Source organism: Gymnogyps californianus, chromosome 4 (genome assembly GCF_018139145.2).
Source record: "Gymnogyps californianus isolate 813 chromosome 4, ASM1813914v2, whole genome shotgun sequence".
NCBI classification, from domain to species: Eukaryota; Metazoa; Chordata; class Aves; order Accipitriformes; family Cathartidae; genus Gymnogyps; species Gymnogyps californianus.
The window spans coordinates 47,572,557-47,592,561 of record NC_059474.1 but is presented as its reverse complement, the minus strand read 5'-3'; the positions used below and the strand labels follow the sequence as shown (position 1 = coordinate 47,592,561).

Sequence of the window (20,005 nt, the reverse complement as noted above, 5' to 3'; positions counted from 1 at the left end):
AATCCATGGTTTCTAAGATGCAAGAAATACACTTATTTCCATAAGTTATTAAGTTCAAGGGAAGAACACATTTGGTAGTATAGATTAAGTAATCTTCCTGAGAATTAATATATAGGTTGCTTGGTGTATTGCTAAAGAAAATACTAGGCCTGTATATGAGAGAAAAAGAACATACATGCATAAGGCTGAAGCATACAGGTTCTCTTTTTATGTAGATCTGAGGATAGAAGTAAATTGTGGAGGAATAGAAGGAGGAGTAAAGGAGTAGACCATCAATGACCATACTCTTACTCCTGTTTATTTACTGTGAGAGATAAACTGAGGAGTGAAGTTTCTAAAAATGTGTTTCCAGTTCAGTCAGAAAATTTCAACATGTCAGTAACAGCACCAAATAAGCCTCATTACAATTTTGACTTTTTTTTGTTTCTTTAGGAAATAAAACCTATTTCAAAATAAGAAGTCATTTCAGCAAAGCCCTTGCCAATATTTTGGGACTTGAAGATCTTTTTTGCAATGGTATTTCCAATAAATACTGTCAAAAATATTGCCAAAAAAATTAGATTTAATTGTTGAAGATGTTCTGACCTGATCGGGGTTTTTCTTTTGTGTAAAAAAGAGGGGAGTACACCATGTCTTGCCAGTACGTGGGAAGCCGCAGCCAGGGCATGCACTCAGAGTGGGAGTTCTGAGGCGCTCCCTGAGCATCCCATTTAGAAATAACTTTGGTGATCTGCTGCATCCAAAGCCTTGAGGCAGTTCCCAAAATCAGGCTGCTTTTTTTAATGCTGTGACTAAGGCAGCGTTCCTACTCATAATGGCACAGAAGCAATAAACCATAATATGGCTAATAAATAATAAAACACCTTTTGTTGTCGGTGGAAGTAAGTACCCGCTTAAAATTCAGAACCAGCTTACATGATACCCTAATGACATTTCACTAGGACTGCAGAGCCGCTCAAAGTTAAACATATGTGATGGCTGAAACAGCTTTTGAACAGCTTGGCCAGAAATTTCTGTTTCTTTAACTAGGAGTGAATAAAGATTTAGATTTGATTGCAAATGATAGTAAGTCAACTAATGGCATTAGTGGGAAATGATATTAAAACAAAGAATGTAAGTATGCCAAAGATACCCTGAGATTTATTTCTGAAAACGAAAAGGAGACTGAAGTTTAAAGAGGGGCAGGGAGGAAGAGCAGGAAAGTAGGAGTGAGATAAGTGTCTAAGATGGCAGGTATATTAGGCCAGATGGCCCTTTCAGGTTTCTGAAATTTATTGCATGCTTTAAAATGTGACTTTTACAGAGGCTTTTTTACAATTCACCCAGATCCAAATAGTAACAAAACATGAACGTAAGGGGTGTGCTCCCCCCACCCCGCCAAATTAAGTATGCTCTCTACAGCAATGTGTGTATGCCTGTCTGTGAATTCCTGATATGGTCACTCACAAATGTACTAGGATGTTCTGTAAGATAAGTCATGCTCTCCACCATATTTCAGAACTTCAGACACCATCCTTACTTTAATTTATGCTTTTATATAGATTTCTATGTCCAGCCGATCACCATGATAGCTAAGCATGTTTATGTGAAGTTTGGATTACTTCTTGGTTGCCTTAATGTATCACAGGAAGCACTGACAAAAGAAACGGTCAATCTGTTCTTCCACGTGTCAGTTGCGAAACTCTTCCTGCTGCAGTGGGCATTGTGTCCTGTGGACATTCAGGAACCACTGTTCTCTTGGGGATAGGCTGGTACTTGTCTTCAGATGGTCTAGGTAATGCACCAGACAGTAGAAGCAAGTCCCTTAGACTAGGAAAAAACTTGTACCTCCAGAATGACAGGAAAAGTGTTTCCTGGAGCTGAGGCACCAAGTCTGTGAAGGACCAGAGGGGCCTCTTGCATTCAGAAAGGAGAGACATTTGCAGGCAGTAACAGAACTGCTGAAAAAGGTTCCTCACGGTTGGAGAAGAGAGTGGCTGTCTGCATCTGTACTGTCTCAGGCGTTGGTCTGAATCACGAGGAATATTGATTTCTTGACTGTCTCTAAAGTTACCAGAAGCTACTAAACTGGTTGGAGTGATATCATGACTTTATACCAAAATCTGTGAAATAATATATTTCTAAGTATTTCAGTCAATGAAGTACCATGATGATTCTTGGCTCTGTAGCCACTTCTGGCTGTAATAGCTGAATTTATGGGTTTTCGCAAAATCTATGTGGGGGTAAAGCATCTTGTTTTAGCCATGCTAAAGGGACGATTCCTTCTTTTGGATGATGGAAGGGTGGGGAAAAATAACCATGGGTGACAGGTGATTGGAAGTGAGATGGTGGTAGAAGGCCCAACAAACAAATGTGTAGAGTGCCAGTGAGAAAAGGCCATTCGGCATGCTGATCTCCTTTTGTTCAGAAGGATGTTAAAAGAGATGCAGAAGGAAATATCTTCAACAGAATGTCCTGTATCCCACTCTTAGACCCCTCTCTGAAATTTCCAGCTCTGGGCTTAATGTCTGGAACTTCTAACTAGTCAACAGGCTCCCACAGTGTCCCTCGCCTTGACATCATGTTGGCTGGTTCTGATGGTTCCTCATGTATTTCAGGAATCCCACAAAATTATTTTCAATTATTTTTTGCTTTCTGTCCTTCTGGTCCCATGACGATTGCATTCTTAGCTATGCAGTTGGCTTATCAGCAAAAAAGAGTAGAGATTACTTCCCATTGAGGTAGAGTCTACTTAGTTTTAAGAGAAAAGAGAATTTCTTTATAGAAAAGCATTGGCAGGTTTGAAGTAATATTGGTTTGAAGCAAGATAGGACCCATAGTATGGATCCTATGCCCAGAAGCCTGTATTGCTTTAATCAAGTCCTTGTGAAGAAATTGAAGGGCATATGTTTGCTCTGTGTCTAGAAAGGGTAGTGTTCGTTTTGTGTTGTTGAATACTTGAGAGAATTGTGACGTTTTCACACACGTATCAAACAAGTTACCTGGAAAAACTAAACAAAAAATTAGTTAACTACAGAGAGAATAAGAGTTTGTACAGCTAAAATAGAGAAGAGCTTATGCCAGAGCTGCTGCCTTCCAGTAAGCTCCCTTTATCTTGAATCCTGTAACTTGTTTCCTTCTAGCTCATTAGACTACTTGTCTAGGACCCATCCCCATGCTAACTCTACTTCTGATTTTGCAGATGTTTTTTTAGACTGCACATTTGTGGGATAATAGGGTGATTATGTCACATTTAGAAACTGTTATAGACTGGATGACCAGTCAAGGATTCCTAGGGATAGATCCTTTCTGGTATAAATACCCATAGGGCTATAATATTTTAGCTGTGCTGATGATCTGACCCTCTGTCTGCAGAATCTATATTCAAGGTTTGTACTTGCAGTGTAACCTTTCTTCACTGAGTCAAATGGCAAAACACCACTTCCTCCTTCTCCTTTACTTTAAAACCTTGCAGAAAGGTCTTTTTAATATTTATGTATATAAAGGAAAATTCGGTTTCCTTATTTTAACCTTAAAAATGCCATTTTCTACTTTATTAAAAGACAGTGCTATTATGCTTCCTTTCTTTGTATGAGTGCACTTCGTGTAGAAAAAGCCTTTCATGATCTTCTGTGTGCTCCAGTTTGCAGAGAGAGATGTATTGGCTATGCCTGGTTTCTGGCCTGAGGAGTTTTTCTGGCCACATGCCCACTGTTTAGTAGGTTGCATTTGAAATATTTCCTAGAATGCCTCCCCTTTCAACCTCATTGAAAACAACTTGCCTTCTGTTGGACTTTCATGGGAAAACAAAGCCCTGTAGAATACTTTCGTGATTCTTTTTACCTGCCAGGTCTGCCTAGCTCTAATGCTGATGGATATCTCTTCTACCCCCCGCCCCTAGTTTCAGGCTTTTTAATTGCTGTTTGACTCTCCTTTATTATAAAATGCCGATCATTCTGCAATATTCAAAGAATGTTTGTAAAATGTATAGGAGAAAGACCATGTGCTTCATGCAGACCACTTCTTCAGCCCCTGTTGAACCTAATTGTAGTGCACATACTGAATCTTAAAATTCATTGCCCAAATTTGAGAGGACTGGTTGGAGACTTCTTTCAAAGTAGATTTATACCAGATCATAGTCTATACTGCTGCCAGATGCTGTAATAGTTCATATTCTTCTAAGAAGAAACCCTTCCGCACATCATTGTCTGGCTAGCGACAGTTTTGTATCCTGACATCTCTTTGCTTCCTTTTACATTTTCTGTATTGCCTCAAGTATGTGGTGGCCTTCCTCTCCAAGTACCCTCTGTCACAAGTTTCTAGTCATTTAGGTAGGTCTGAACCTGCTATTTTAAATTAATGGGATTTTTCTTCCATTGACTTAAATGGGAACAGAATCAAGTTCTTAAAATGTCACAACATCCCGTTGTTTGGTATATTTAATTTCATTTGTAATAGAGCAAGGAAGGAAATAAAATAGCATCCACCTGATCTTACTTCCAATTCTTATTTTGCCAGTGCATTCTGCTTTTCAGTGATGTAAACATCTCCTTCTTCTGAATGAGTAAGCTGAAGGCAAGTGTTGGACACTGCTTATCATTTGCCCATGGCTTTGAGAAGGCATCTTGTTTTGTTAAAATTAGGGTAATGCACTTGTTTATGGGGAAATTAATTTTGGTGTAATGAATAGTGTAATGGTTGTGAGCATGAACGGCATACAGTATTTATCTCATGGTTTAAAGTAATTGTTTTCACTGAGACAAGAAGTGCATATTGAATGGGAACTTCAGCAAGAAGCAAGTAAAGTAAATTTTCGATTATATACATATAATTGAAAAGATGCTTTCTGAGATAATGACCTGAATTTCCTCCTGTTCTGAAGCTTCTCTATGAGAGCCTTCCAGTACAAAGTCACTTCATATTATTTTATACTTCTTCTTTACTTTGACAACATAATATAGGTCTTTGTATAAATAAGAGTCAGACTACATATATTATTTCAAAAACGGACTGCCAACAAGTAACGTATCTCTCAGAACTATGCATATTAATAAATATTGCCTCAGTTCTTTCTACTTAGTTTTGATGCTTTGCTTTTCCTTACAATGCAGTAAGGAAAAATATTACACAGTATAGCGTAATGAAGAAATACCTGGGCTGATCTGACTGGTGGACTGGACATGGGAAAGTGGGCACCGTATTCCAATTAACAGGGTAAATTATTCTGCATGAGGTCTTAGCCAAGTGAACTCCTTCCTGTTGGGGTTGGCATGACTGTCTCAACATGGCACTTGCTTTGGACTGTACATGTATACATTGTAGTAAGAACAACAGAAGAGAACTCACATTGTATCAACAGAAAAATATGTAAGAGGGCATAAATGCATAAAATAAACAACTTTATAAAATTAGTTTATTATGCAGAATACATTGACAAACAAAAAATATGTTGAGAACCTTCACTCACAGATTGCTAGCATTTTGCTATAATCATAAAGCAGTAGCAGTGTTTTCACTGCTCTAAAAGACACAGCCCTTATCTCAGGATGCTTTGTACCTAATAGACAATTGTGAAAAAACAAAACACACCATAGATGACAACTAGGAAGACTGGAGATAGAAGTTATCTTACATATAGAATTTTGGTTTATTTGTTTTTTTTTTTTACTTTACTTCAACAATACCTTTATTATTTTTCTGTATGTGATCTGCCTAGTTTACATATACATAAAAAAGAGGCACTGGTTTAATGTAAGTACAAAAAGCAAAAAGACTTAGAGGTAAGACTGAAAAATTGTAACTGACATACTGGGTCATATTTTTCGTTTGGATGCACACAGCTTTCACTAAGGACAGAACGCGTGCGGGTATCATTTTGCCCTGAGACACATGCTACTCCAATTCCCGAAGGCAAAATTAGGTTCTCATTGAGCATGGCTCTACTACTGTCCATCCTTGAGCAAAAGTCCTGCTGAATCCAGAAGGAAGTTTCCTCTGTGTAAAGCCTTGATTTTGTCTCTTTGAGACCTATTCTGTCTCTGCTTTCATACATGCTACCTCAGTACTTGTGTTGCAAGCTGGCATCAGTTTTCCTCAGGTACCAAAATAGTCCCAAATCACTGTTACAAGGTCTGAGGCTGTATTCTGGGTGTGTAGTGTAAAATCTATTATCTACCTGGCCTGTTTTCTGCTTTTATAGTGTGATATTTTGTCATCAGTGTGCCACTTACTTAACCAAATGGAGAACAAGCTGGAGTTTACACTCACAAGACATCCCAATAGAAGTGATATCGTGCCTGCTGCCTGCAGCAATGTAGTGTAGTCAAGCTATGGCCTCCCTCTGCCCTGCTGCATGCTTTTCTCTATGCCTAGGTAACAGGGGGCTACTATCAAGGAGATGCACAAATTATTCTGGGGTGGACAATTTAGTCCTTTTTTTAAAGAAAGTTACTGTATTCAAAACATGAGACAGACATAATCTGCCTATTTGTAGTAAAGTCTATTAAACTTAACACTTATTAATGTCATTTGAACAGTGTTTACTATCTTTGTGATAGAGAAAGCAGGGCATAAATTGTTCTTCTCTTCAGAGTCTGATAGGATTGTTTTCTTTCTCCATGGGTTTTTGGCTAGACTTTTGGCTACTCTAATATTTATGTATTCTTCCCATCAGGATTATAGAGTCAACATCTTTCTAAGACAGAAGTGGAATGACCCCAGACTCAAACTGCCCAATGATTGGAGAGGTTCAGATACGCTGACAGTGGACCCAACCATGTTTAAATGTCTTTGGAAGCCGGACTTATTCTTTGCAAATGAAAAAAATGCTAACTTCCATGATGTCACACAAGAAAATATACTTCTTTTTATATTTCGGGATGGAGATGTCCTAGTCAGCATGAGGTATTTTATTGATATATTTCTACTCTTTTTAAAAATTACTTGATATGAGATATATGTGCTGTGTTAGATTTAGTAACATAATACAGTTTAGGACTAATATTTAAATTTATATGACAGTTTGTAAACAGTGCTACAATAAATTAAATGTGTGTAAAGAAATCAGATTAAGATGTTTTAAAGCATGTCAGTTGATAGCACAGCAGGTACGAGAAATTTGAAGTGTATGTACGTTTGTATGTCCTGTGAAGCGAACACATTAAGTAAACTAGTATTATTGGAAACAAAATTTAAACCCTTTTCATAATTGCTTAGTTTCCTGGAAGCATAATGAAATGGATAAGATATCTGAAGTAAAGCCTTCAGCAAAACAATGTAATTTGTACACCACTTGAATTTCTACATCAACTAAAGAAGATGATGATTACTTACTAATGATATAAGGAAAGGCAGAAATTGCAAAATTTGTGAATATAAATGTTTTGTAAAAGTACTGGGACATAATCCTGGTTGAGTTCTATGCCTTACTGGATATAGATTTTTTCAGAAGACCCAAAAATATTGTTTAATTTTGTTGCAATTAACGCTTTTTTTTTTGTGGTGTGACTTGGTTTATCGAAGGTATACACCATGCCATGAAAGTAATCATCCACTGAAAATAGCAAATTGGTTGATTTAAAAGGATCTTATAGTGAATTACACATCTGGAGAATTTATAGACACAATGATTTGTAGAGATTAGGCTCAATTTCCTAACAATGAGTGAATTTTCTTCTGGTGTGAACTGGAACATATTGCCCTGATAGAAGAAGAAATTATTATCCAAATATACTGCAATTTTACCGTGAAGAGGGAACCACTTCTGAAATTATGGTCACATGAGCTATTTCTTCCTGGAGTAGAAGTGGCTAGAAAAAGAAAGAAGATGGAAGAGTCTGGGTTCTTTTTTGCCCATTCCAAATCAGGATGGGAAAACTCAATCTCAAGACTTTTGCCAACAGTGATCAGAAAAGAAAATACATTAGGCAATCAAAGCATTTCATTTGGCTCATTCTGAAGGTCCTGATTCTGATTTCAGATGTTTCTGTAGCAGGTTTTGAAGTCTAGAAATCAATATTTCAAAATAGAAAATAACTTTCAGCTATAAAAGAAACTTCTTGTTTGAAATAGCAAATGTTCAATGAAACATTGAAACTTTTTTCAAATATTTTTCCAGATTGCAGCTATTCATAAATGAGCTTATTTCAGTCAATAGGTTAGGTTAGCAAATAGTGAATATTGAGTGAATACTAACAGAAGTGTTTCTGATGGAAAAATTCTTCTCTGAAAAATTCCAAATAACAAAACCAAATTCAATAAAATTTGAAATTGATGTCATCCTCTAAAAATATTCTGTTGATTTTAATTATACACTATGTTCATAAATTATATGTATGCAGGTAAGATTAATTTTTTGAGGCACTGTGGTTTGGTGACATGCTACTAAGATTTTCATTTTTTAACATATATAATTGCTATGCCTTGCATTTTTAGTTTACACCGATATTATCACATAAAAATGAAAGAATCTCCATTTATCAAAATACGTGAATGACAAAATGCATGTGAGAGAAAGCTCTTGCCTGCATAAATAGTTAAGAATTAGGAAACTGAATGTAGGAATAAACAGCTAGTGCTCACATGAGGGGAAGTAAGCAGTGGAGTCCCACACAAAAATCTCTTCTAGGTCCTGTGCTGTTCAACATAAATCATCTGGAAAGCTGTGAATTGGCAGGCGCTTTTGATGATGCCAAAATATTCAGGATAGTGAAGATAAGAGACAACAGTGAGAATTACAAATTAATCTAATGACTAAGCAACAAAGTATGAGATAAAATTCAATGTAAATAACTGAAAATCATGCACGTGGGAAAAACTTATTTTAACTTTACATAAAAACTGATTGGTTTTGAGGTGGTTATTACCAGCTAGGAAAACGACCTTTGGGTAATAATGGCTAGTTCTCTGAAAATGTCAGCTAACGGCTCAGTACTGGTTGAGAAAGTGACTTGAGTTCTAGGAAGTATTAGGGATTAAAGAGAACGTCATGCCACTGTATAAATTCATGCTATACCCACATCTTGACTACAACGTGCAGTTCTGGTCTTCCCACTGCAAGAAAGCAGGCAAGGATGGTCAAAGGTGTGGAACAGCATCCTTTATAAAGAACAGCTAAGCAAAGCAGAACTTTTCACATTGGAAAAAACAAGATAATTGAGGTGGTGGCACAGAGGTCTCTAAATCATGAATGGCACAGAGAGAATGGGTGGGCATTGATTTTTCACCTTCTTTTCCAGTAAAAGAACTATGAGACAGGCTCCAGATAGATAAAAGGAGATGATTAGAGTGTGTGCAGCTTAGCTATGGCATTCCTTGCTGCAGGATGCTGTGCATGATTAAAGTTTACACAGATTCCAGAAAGCAACTGGAAGCAAAGCAGCTTCTTGGAGGGAAAAAAATCTGTCAAGGTCCCTTAAATACTAAAGCATCACTTCTGGTTTAGGAAGTCCTTGAGGTGCAACTTTTGGGAGGCTGCTGGATATCTGGGGAAATATCATTTCCTGATTGCTGTAGTCTCATATTCTTCTTCAGGAGTCTGCCGTTGGCCACTGCTGGAGACAGGACTCTGTCCTTTATGGACCTTTGGTTTGGTTATTCTTATGACTTATATGTATTTCATCATGTATTAGTAGGTCTCTAATTTGTGTACTATTATATGCTTAAAATTCTCTGTAGAATTTTATTCTCCGACTACTAGAGAGAGCTCAATTTCAAACTGCTGCTTATTATAACTAAATTTTTCTGCTATTTTAGAAGCTGAAAATCAAATATCTGTGATTTTTTTTTCTTATTGCCGTCTACTACTTCCATGGCAGCTCACAGTGTTTTTAAATTTCATTTTTGTATTTTCAGATTGTCTATTACTCTGTCATGCCCTTTGGACTTGACTTTGTTTCCTATGGATACCCAGCGCTGCAAGATGCAATTGGAAAGCTGTATGTAAATCCGTCTGTGCATAAAAACAGTTGCCTTCTAGGCGTGCCTGAGAATCAAACAAAACCCGATCAATTCTGTATTGTTCCTGTCAACATTTTTAATGAATCTTGAAATTAATATTCACTGGTTCCTACCAATGTACATTTCCCTATCAAAAATGTTTCTTATGGTTATGGCACCATGCACTCTTTTTAGCTTTTGCTGTCAAACATAATGACAACTGATGAGTTTTACAAAAACATTTACAATAAACTTAGTAAAGTAGAAACACATATCATTTGGAAAAAAGAATCCATGGTTTCCCCAGGTAGCTTTAACTTCCACAACCTGTGCTGCTTTGTAGGTTGTTGGGGTCCAATTTATCCCCTTGCACTGATGATGCACAGTATTGTTTGAAACTTTTGATACGGTACCAAAGGAAAAGTATTTTATGCCAATACATTGAGAGCAGTTAGTATGAAACCTTTTGAAAGTGGTTTCAAGATGTGTTGTGGATGTAGTCAGGCATCTCTCCCTTACCAATCCTTCCCTGGTCTCTAGGTGATTTGATCTTATGAAGGGGCAGCCAGGTCTCATCTCTGAAGGGCTTCATGCCATGCTGGAAGTTGCAGCCAAAATGTTTCTGAAACCCACCTTCTTCTCTGTGCCCCAAGTACAAGGGTGCCTACTCAAGTACAGCCTTTTTCCAACACTCCGATCCCTGGTGATTCCACTTTCATGGTAATTCTGTTTTCCTGAGTAAGGACAAGTGTGAAGCAGAGAGGAGGAAGGTGGCTTGCTCCAGCCTGTTCCTGCTATAATACAGAAACTTTGTTCAGTTGTTACTCCCCCAGGTCTGGGGGGGAAGGTGAGGTTAGGGAAGGGAAGACAAAAGCGAAGAAAGAGCAAGGTTAATCAAAGCTGAGCAGGGCATCCCAGTGGGGACAAGGGTAATAGTAATAATGATATCAGAGCTTTACAATTTAGTATTTGATTGCCAGCATTTACCTTTAGAATTGTAGTATGTCCGTAGTAGTTTTGCCCATCACTAATATGTATATAGATTAGCTGAAGTAAACTCTTATGGTAAACCCAAATCAGTTTGGGGTTAAACTGGAATTAGACAGTAATATTAATGGAAGTTCGCTCAAGCTTTCTCAGTCTGGATTGCTTTACAAGCATTGCAAGGTATAGTTATTCAAGGAAGAACTACTCATAAAAAAATTCTCAATAACTTTATTTAAACAACGTTATTGCCTCTCTCCATGCTAAGTTGATATATTCAAATTCAGGAGGAATTTTCTCCTTTGGAAAGACAGTGCACTAAACTTTCGTCTAACTTTTAATTCAGTTGTCAAAAGTAAGAATGGTACTCATGACCTCCTGTCTGTCCCTCCAGTTCCAACAGTGGGCTTGCTTTCCCTGTTAGCCATTGGCAGTTTTATTCTACTTAAGTTATTTTGAAATCAGTATTTTGTTTCTAGTTGCTAGATTTCCAAAACAAAAAAGGCCACCAGTTTTTACTAAGCTGTTCTCGTATCTGCAGTTATGGTCCCCAGTTCTACACATTCCCTATAGACAAAATTTTCACTGTCCAGTAATTGTTATCATAAAGGATCTTGGCAGTTTTGTGATTTGGTGTATGTTGTAAGGGGATGAGACTGATTTTATGAATGAAGCATTAAAACAACTATTTTTTTTTTATATTATCTTCCATCATGGAGCTTTGAAGCATTGTGATTTTTATTAAGCTGTGAATCTTAGAGAAGTTAGCTTATGAACAATTTACCTTTTTTAATCACAGCTGTTTTTCAAAGATAAAAAAAAAATCTGTCTAATGCCTCCAGAAAAAGAATGGTTCTTTAAACATTTTTCAGAGGCTTTGAATTGCAAAACGCTGCATTCCAGCTCCCTCTTTTTTATGTTTCCCATCTCTGTTCCCATTTAACACACATTATCTCTGTTTGAATTAAGTTAATCCTTAATAAACAGAAGGTAGCAGAAAAATGGCATGTAAAATCAAGATTACGGTAATGCATATGTAATCAATATTGCTTTATGCTTGAATATTGTGAGCCTAACTTTCACTGCCTCTCACTTGGTGGTGTTGTATATATCATGATTTAGACACTCAGATGTATGCTGACGTCTGTCCATACTCGGGACATCACGAAGGCACTGAATTGATTTCAGTAGGCCTACGCATCTAAATTCCTGGTCAAGTATTTCCTGAATGGCAATGCTTTCATGAATCAGGGCCTTTAATCGGAACAACTAAGCAGAAAGGTTGTTTTGCACAAAAACCAGGATTCATCACAGTAATTGAGTTGTTAAATTCTTTTGAAGTTACTAGGACTTGTGAGTGCTGTTAAAGTTCAGTATATGTTTCATGCTTTGCTGAAGTAGAGTATGAATGAATATGGAGACTTCAAAGCTGTGGAGAATAGAGCTTTGCTTGCTTTGTTTAAACAGTAAGCACTGTAACAAACACCTCTTAATCAATGTAATATTGCTGATAATGTAATGTTCCACCCACCAAGTCCTAATTTAGGCCTACATAAAAATTCAGTTGTGGATTATTTCGGTTTTGTATTTAATTCTTTGAACAGGAAATAGAAAGAAAAAGAGTGAAAGAAATACAATACATATATGCTGGATTTTCTTGCAGAGTTTACTCTGATTGAGATGGTTCTTTAAACTATTATTATTATTTTGTTCTTGTAGTTGGTTACACAACTGATGACTTACGGTTTATCTGGCAGTCTGGAGATCCTGTACAGCTAGAGAAAATTGCTCTGCCTCAGTTTGATATTAAAAAGGAGGATATCGAATATGGTAACTGTACCAAGTATTATAAAGGCACAGGTAGGTAATATAAGTGATTTCCTTGGTAAAAAACTATAAGCTTCCTTCAATTACTGTTTATAGTTAATGGTTAATATTCCAATTCATGTCTTCTTACATTTCATGGGATAAAATAGATTCCTTTTAACTAACAAGTAGTTCATATAATAGTAACTATCATATGTGATTACTGCAAACTAACTCAAATATAGAAACATCTAGGTTGAAGATGAGATTAAATGTTTGTCTTGGTTTTGCTGACATGTCTTGTGGTCTTACTGTCGCCATTTTGTTTCTATAGTCCTGATACCCATTTATGCTTCTAAGTGTCTAACTTTTCTGAAAGGATGTTCACGTAGAATTATGCTAGTTGCAGCAAAGTAGGATAATTTTGGTTTTCTGGTTCAACTTTTGTTCCAGAAGTGGGTAGCATTAGAGTGTAACTTCAAATGCTTTGCCCTGCAGGTTCTTCCTTTCTCTAAGTGTTCTGGAAAGTCTGTCATTATAGGAAGCTGCTTACAATCCTCAGCCCTGTATTTATTTAATCCTGTGATTATTTTCTGAGTGTGGGCACAAATTTATCCAAAGGTTTCTGTACTCTGGCTTCTAATGATTTATCTTTTCTACCTTGATTGATTCCTGCCTATAATTATATCCAAACTACTCACATACTGTGGCAACCGCAAGACTTTCTACAACAGAAGTCAGCAGGGTGTATTTTAGTCAGTGCTCTTGCATTGTATGAGTAAATTTCCCATTAAAACTTAATGAGGATGGCTGTGGTGCTGCAGCTTCCAAGGATTCTCTGCAAGTTTCTCATTGACTATTCAGCTGAAGTCGAGGGTCTGTTACTTGCAGTTGCTCCTGAGCTAGATCCCAAGTCTGAAGAGAGCTCAAGTAACCTTAGTAGATCTCAGAGTTAAGGAATTTAACTTGAAAAAGATAATGAAAATTGAAATGGGGTTTGTTTTTTAACTGCAAAATGACTGAGTTCTTAGCCTAACTACATAATTCAGCATCTCAGGTGATTTAGCATTTGTAAATAATATGAAATTAGCTCTCCTCAGGAAAATTCTGCATTTGTGAAAGCACGACCAACAACTGGCAGTGATTGCATTCAAATCTAAGTTGGGATATGGTAGAAGCTTACTTAGCAGTGAGAAAAATATTTTATTCTTAATTAAACAATTTACTGAAAAAAATAGGCTATAAAGTAGTGAAAAATTAAAGGAATGGATCTTGCAATTCCCAAATAAAATTCATACAAATGGGAAAACTGGAAAACTTACATTCTGTTTGAGGGAAAAAGGAAATACTCAAGATTGCTATCTTGTTATTGAAGTTATCATGCACGTTTTGAGTTTTGCCCTAAATCTAAAATTAAACATGTAAAAAATATTTAGATATTTTAGGTATTTTTAGGAACCTTAAAGAAAAAATCTGAGAATTGTACACTTTACTATTAAACAGAAAAGAAAATCAGTAGTGTTCTCTCAAGTTTCAGCACCTTGTGACCACAAGTTGAAATGACACTGTGCAAAATGCTCAGTAAAATGGTCACTTTTAGTGTGTGTGTGTATGTAATATGAACATTAAAGAAAGAACATGAGAGAACCATCAGAGTGGGTGGAATGACAACATGACATTTTTTAAAATTTTCCTAATTCTTTTATTGCCAATCCTTTTTGTTTAATAATTAAGAACATCCATGTTAATCTCATAATCAAGACTGGAGCTAATATTTCATTAATGTGAATGGAATATTTTAGTACTCTGAAGTATTTTTAAAGGGTGTTTTCAGTAATCAGTAGTTGCTTGATTTACTTTAAATTCTTATATTGAAGGTATTTTAAAACGCAGATTTTGCACACATAGTTAAAATTAATTCAATTAAGGATTTTGTCACGTACTCAAGCGGCAGTGTTGCATGTAGAAGCAAATTTTCAAAATTATGGCTTATGTAGGAGATTCTTGCCAATTGCAAAGAACTTAATCTTTACTGCCTATTTACGTCAACTGACATTTTATCATACCTACCTAAGTAGAAAGAGGGTCAACAAATTTGGGGTGACTTTTCGTGGCAATAAATTGAATATTTAAATTTGCAAATTGCCTGTTCTTTGTTTATCAATATGTATGACAGATCCAAATAGGTCCTCACGAGCTGAATGGTGAGGGCAATAGATACTATTCTCTGTCTGACGAAAGATGATTCAAAGGCATACAGAATGCATTTGTGGCATAAAGCAAACAAATAATGATTTTCAAGGTCATCTCTCATTTGAAAATAAAACCTAAAAGTATCTGGAAACTATTCAGAAATTATACAGGGGAAATTAGTCAGACAACAGATCATTGAAGAGGATAGAATGAACTATAAAATACCGTATAAAATACCATATAAAATACCGTATAGTGTCTTTTACACGAGGAAATTTTTCATTAATGTTTTATTGTTTTGTTGTTTTGGTTATTGTATGCCCAAACAGCACTTTTAAGATGACTTATCATTCTGCGGCACTTAATTGATAAAATATAGATGATAAATAGATATATTTTTGACAGATTCTATCTTCTAAATCAGCTTTGCACCAACTTGATTGATAGATATAGACTGATCTGAATTTTGAAATTGTAATATAACATAGGAATGCCTTTTCCTTGTGATAGAATAGTTTATGAAGTTGTTTTTACAATGCTATTGTGTTAATATTAACATAGAAATGCTAGTTCTGCTAATTGAGTGAAAATACGAACAGCATTTGTTTTCTGGTTATTGGACTTCCTGATCCATCTGTTATCTCCAGCAAAACCTCTAGTATCTGCAGCTTTATTTTTTATTGAATTCATCCTCACAGATAACTTCTGAAATGTTTGTGTGCTTTAGATCCTCATTTTAAAAGATTTGAGGCAATATTCCTTGTTCTCAAAATTTACAGTGTTTTTAGAGTCTTTTTTAAAAAGTCTGTACAGATTTTAGAAGTCACCTGTACCAGCTTTCAGTACTGGGGGAATCTCTGCTTAGAGTCACATTCAGGTCACCTCTTTCCATTCTAAACTTTCTACACTAATATTTCTTAATTCCATCTTTTGCACAAATTAATGCTAAGTAGGATTTTCAGATGAGCTTAAGCTAGTATGACTGCTAGACCCCATTGGTTTTATCTGGACTGCATCTTGAAGCCAGCATCAAGATGAGAGTCACTTTAACTGCCTGTCACTGATGCGCTGTGAAAAGATGGAGGGTGCCTTATAGAGCACAGAGAGTACCACATGCTTGACCACACTTGGTGGTTATATAGATCTGTGGTTTGAACATATTTTTTTTTCAAATTGAACTCTTTGCCTTTATAAAGAAAATCAAATCATTGAACTTTTGCTCTTAACTTAAATAGAAAAAGCCCTGGAAGATACGGATTGGAAGAGGTTGACCTGCAAAGCACATTAAACATTAATGCATTTATTTCTTTAAAGGTTATTACACTTGTGTAGAAGTAATCTTCACTTTAAGAAGACAAGTTGGATTTTACATGATGGGTGTTTATGCTCCTACACTGCTAATTGTTGTTCTATCCTGGCTGTCATTTTGGATCAATCCTGATGCAAGTGCTGCAAGAGTCCCACTGGGTAACCTGCGTTTACGCATACCGTCACAATCCACTTTAACGCCATTGAGCCATTCTCAGTTGCTTTGACAACATGACACTGGACACTGAAAGCAACTTCACTTCCATTATCCGCTCATCATTTTCACTGAAACCTACTCATTCCTAGTCCTGTAAAATCCACCTCCACATTAAGACTTCGCTTGATAATGGTTCCAGCATTTCTGTGATAAGCACACTGTCTCTGCTCCTCTCAACCCAGACAAATCTGATCTTATCCATGTACAGGTGATGCTGCAGACACTGTGTCAATATGTGGTTTATAGGAATTTGAAGATTTGAATAACCAGTAAGAAGCAGGATGATGAGTAAGGCTCTAAATAGCTACCTCTTGGAGCAGTTTTTCTGAAGAGTAATAGAAGCAGAATGATGTCTGGAAGAGCATTAGCGTCCTTGTTACCTGATTGGCTTTATTTCATTAGAGATTTGATTCATGAGAGTACTTCAGGCTCGTGCGTTCATGCTGCTCAGCACAACGCAGTAGGCAGGCCCTTCATTTATTATGAAATAGTAGGACACAGAGTTAATCAAAACAATATTATCTTGACTAATTGGATTGTACATGGGACTCCAGCTCTGGGGTGGCCAAACCTGCTGACCCCAGGAGCTCAATGAAATGCAGAGCCAGGCTCTTGCATCCTGACACTTCTCCTATTTGGATTCCCTTCCCCATGCCATGACCTCTTCTTCCCCATCCTCTGGCCTCCCCGTGCTCCCCTTTTCCCTGGCACTCCCACCTCCCCAAGTCCATACTTTCCAAATCTTTTCCATGTCCCAGGAGGTTCAGTGCACCTGTTTTCAAGACCCCAGGGGTGCAGTTGCAGAATCCCTCCAGCCGCCTGCCTTCCCCAGAAACCTCTCGCCCACACTTGAACCTCCACACCCCCACAGGACATGACTCCTCTGCAGCCTCACCTGCATGAACGTGTGTCGATAAGCACTGGAGACCCTTGGAGTCAGGACCCGCCACATCACCTTACCAGTCTGTGTCTGTGATCTGCAGAGTCTTGCAGGAGTGGGTAGCTGAAATCCCTGTGTTAAGAGCCAGCTGGAGCAGGAACGGTGCTGAGTTTTGTTAGGTGGAAAAGCATACATATACCCCCTGGCCTGAGCCCCATTGCTCCCGTCTCAGGTCGTCTACCATGCCGCTTCCTCCTCCAGTGATATGAGGAGCTGCAAAAACCCCACAATTTAAGAAGAATGTGAAGGTCCTTGAATGCATCCAGAGGAGGGCAACAAGGGTGGTGAAAGGGCTGGAAAGCATGTCCTATGAGGAGCAGCTAAGGACTTTGGGCTTGTCTAGTTTGGAGAAAAGGAGGCTGAGGGGCGACCTCATTGCTCTCTACAGCCTCCTGAGGAGGGGAAGTGGAGAAGGAGGTGCTCATCTCTTCTCCCTGGTATCCAGTGATAGGACGCATAGGAGTGGTTCAAAGCTGCTCCAGGGGAGGTTTAGACTGGACATCAGGAAGAATTTCTTTACCGAGAGGGTGGTCAAGCACTGGAACAGGCTTCCTAGAGAGGTGGTCGATGCCCCAAGCCTGTCAGTGTTTCAGAGGCATTTGGACAATGCCCTTGACAACATGCTCTAACTTTTGGTCAGCCCTGAATTGGTCAGGCAGTTGGACTAGATGATTGTTGTAGGTCCCTTCCAACTGAAATAGTCTGTTCTGTTCTAAAATCTGGAGAACCGTGACTGGAGTGCTACTTTGGCTTGTGAGCCACAGTTGGCTACCTTGCTCTAAATAAATGTAACAAACCCACTATTTCATTATATTTATTGTATCTTTTTTCCTAGGAGTCTATTTCAGAATACAAATCCAACTTTTTTTCTTTTGACCTTTAAAAATATTAATAGTTACTTGGGGAGGAGTCACAATCTGTATTAGTTTGATAGCAAGTAACAAATACAATCTCTTACCTTGAAAAGTAGCAAGCATGCATTCCATAATGCGAAAAATAAGACATTTTAAGAAAAAAAGTGTGGTGAAAATGTAGCATGCATTAAATTAAAAAGATAGAAACAAGAACTGGAAATATTTTTCACATAGTGGGCTCCAATACAATCAAAACCTGAGCTGGATTTCCACTTTTATAATCCTGCACTTCAAATAGCCAACCAGATAGGCTTATTAATTATATATTAGATTTATAAGAGGCATAGTGCTGATTTATGTAACATGGATGTCTTTGTGACTAAACATGCATGCTTATTTATTGTTTATTTGTTTCATTTATTATAAGTGTTTATTGGCTCCTTTTATGTATTAGCATTTCTGAAATAATGCATTTTCAAAGACACTAACCATTGGCCTGGTTATGTGACTTTTCCTGAATCCCCAGAGAAGCAAAAAAACTCTAAATCTGACCATCCTTTAGTCGTGAGTCAGTATTTAGTAACAGAAGTTGTTAACACTGTCACGGGGGTAAGATTTATGTTTCTCCAGTTTGCAGGAGGGCAACAAACTAACTCTTCTAGCTACATCCTGGAAGATAGTTGACCTTGAAATCTGACAAGATTAACATTTTTGTGTCAAGTGAATGATACCTAATCCCAAGAAAGCGTTACCAATAGCCACTACACTCTCAATGGCTAGATACAGATCTCATCAGATGAGAAGCTACTTCAGATTTACTTACGAATATCTTAATGCAGTCATCCCTAGAATTAAGTATAGTGGGCTACTGCTCTCCAAGGTAAGGCATCTCAGAAGTTTCCAGGTGATGTAGGAATACAAGACATTTTGCAAGCCAGTAAGCAGAATATGTTTTTGTAGACTGATTAATGTTCTGGGAAAAGAGGTATGTTTGTTTGAAGAAAAAGCCTGTGTCCATGTAGGAGCTAAATAAGTTGCAAGCCCTATTTATACCTGTATCATTTCACCGCACAAGATCATCTGGTGGTAGGGAAGTCCACAAAGGACTGGTATCTGGACAGCTGTGGCTAAGCAACGTAAAGGCTGATATCACTGAATGTTCTGTCTAATTAGATGCTGGTGTTTCATCTTTTAATGAGCCCGACAGAGGACTCTCCAGTTCTTTACAGGTGGAAAGTGTGCCAGCATCAGTTTAAAAAATTCCTTTCTTTCCTTCACTGCCATGTGATCCCCAAAGGGAGTAAGATCTTCTCTGGAGCTGCAGGGATCTGAGGGACATTGGTCTTCTGTCCACCCACAGCGGCCTGACAGCATGGAGCATTAGTCCAGAGTGCAGGCAGGGGTACAACAGGGTAACTAAAAGCTTGGAGTAGTGATCAATGATATATTCACCACATACAAAGGTCAGCTAGGTCTGCAGCCAGGCATTCCCCTCCCCGTCACTCCTGTCCTCAGATCTGTCTTAGTTCTAGTCATTTCATTTGATAAAATTGTAACAAATGTAGGGTCTCAAAGGAAAGACATAAAGATATATGTTAAAACTGTAGCATGAAGAAGGATTGGCAAGATTATGTCTTTTAGTTTACAAAGTTTAATGAGAGAAGAGAATGTATTAGAGATATCAAATTATAAGGAAAGCAAGACAGAATATTACCTTTTTCAATAACATTAGTGAGATGAAGCCAGACATTTTTAAAGCAGTAATATAAACCAGAAAATACTATTTTA

At 37.4% G+C, this 20,005-nt stretch overlaps 1 protein-coding gene across 1 annotated transcript in view; it reads left to right on the top strand.

The window, feature by feature from the left end:
- Positions 1–20,005, top strand: part of GLRB (glycine receptor beta) — a 50,349-nt gene that overhangs the window by 16,103 nt on the left and 14,241 nt on the right. Inside the window, exons 4-7 of the mRNA XM_050896174.1 lie at positions 6,653–6,882; positions 9,832–9,914; positions 12,619–12,759; positions 16,213–16,365. Coding sequence (XP_050752131.1) covers positions 6,653–6,882; positions 9,832–9,914; positions 12,619–12,759; positions 16,213–16,365 — 607 coding nt within the window. The remainder of the gene's footprint in view (positions 1–6,652; positions 6,883–9,831; positions 9,915–12,618; positions 12,760–16,212; positions 16,366–20,005) is intronic.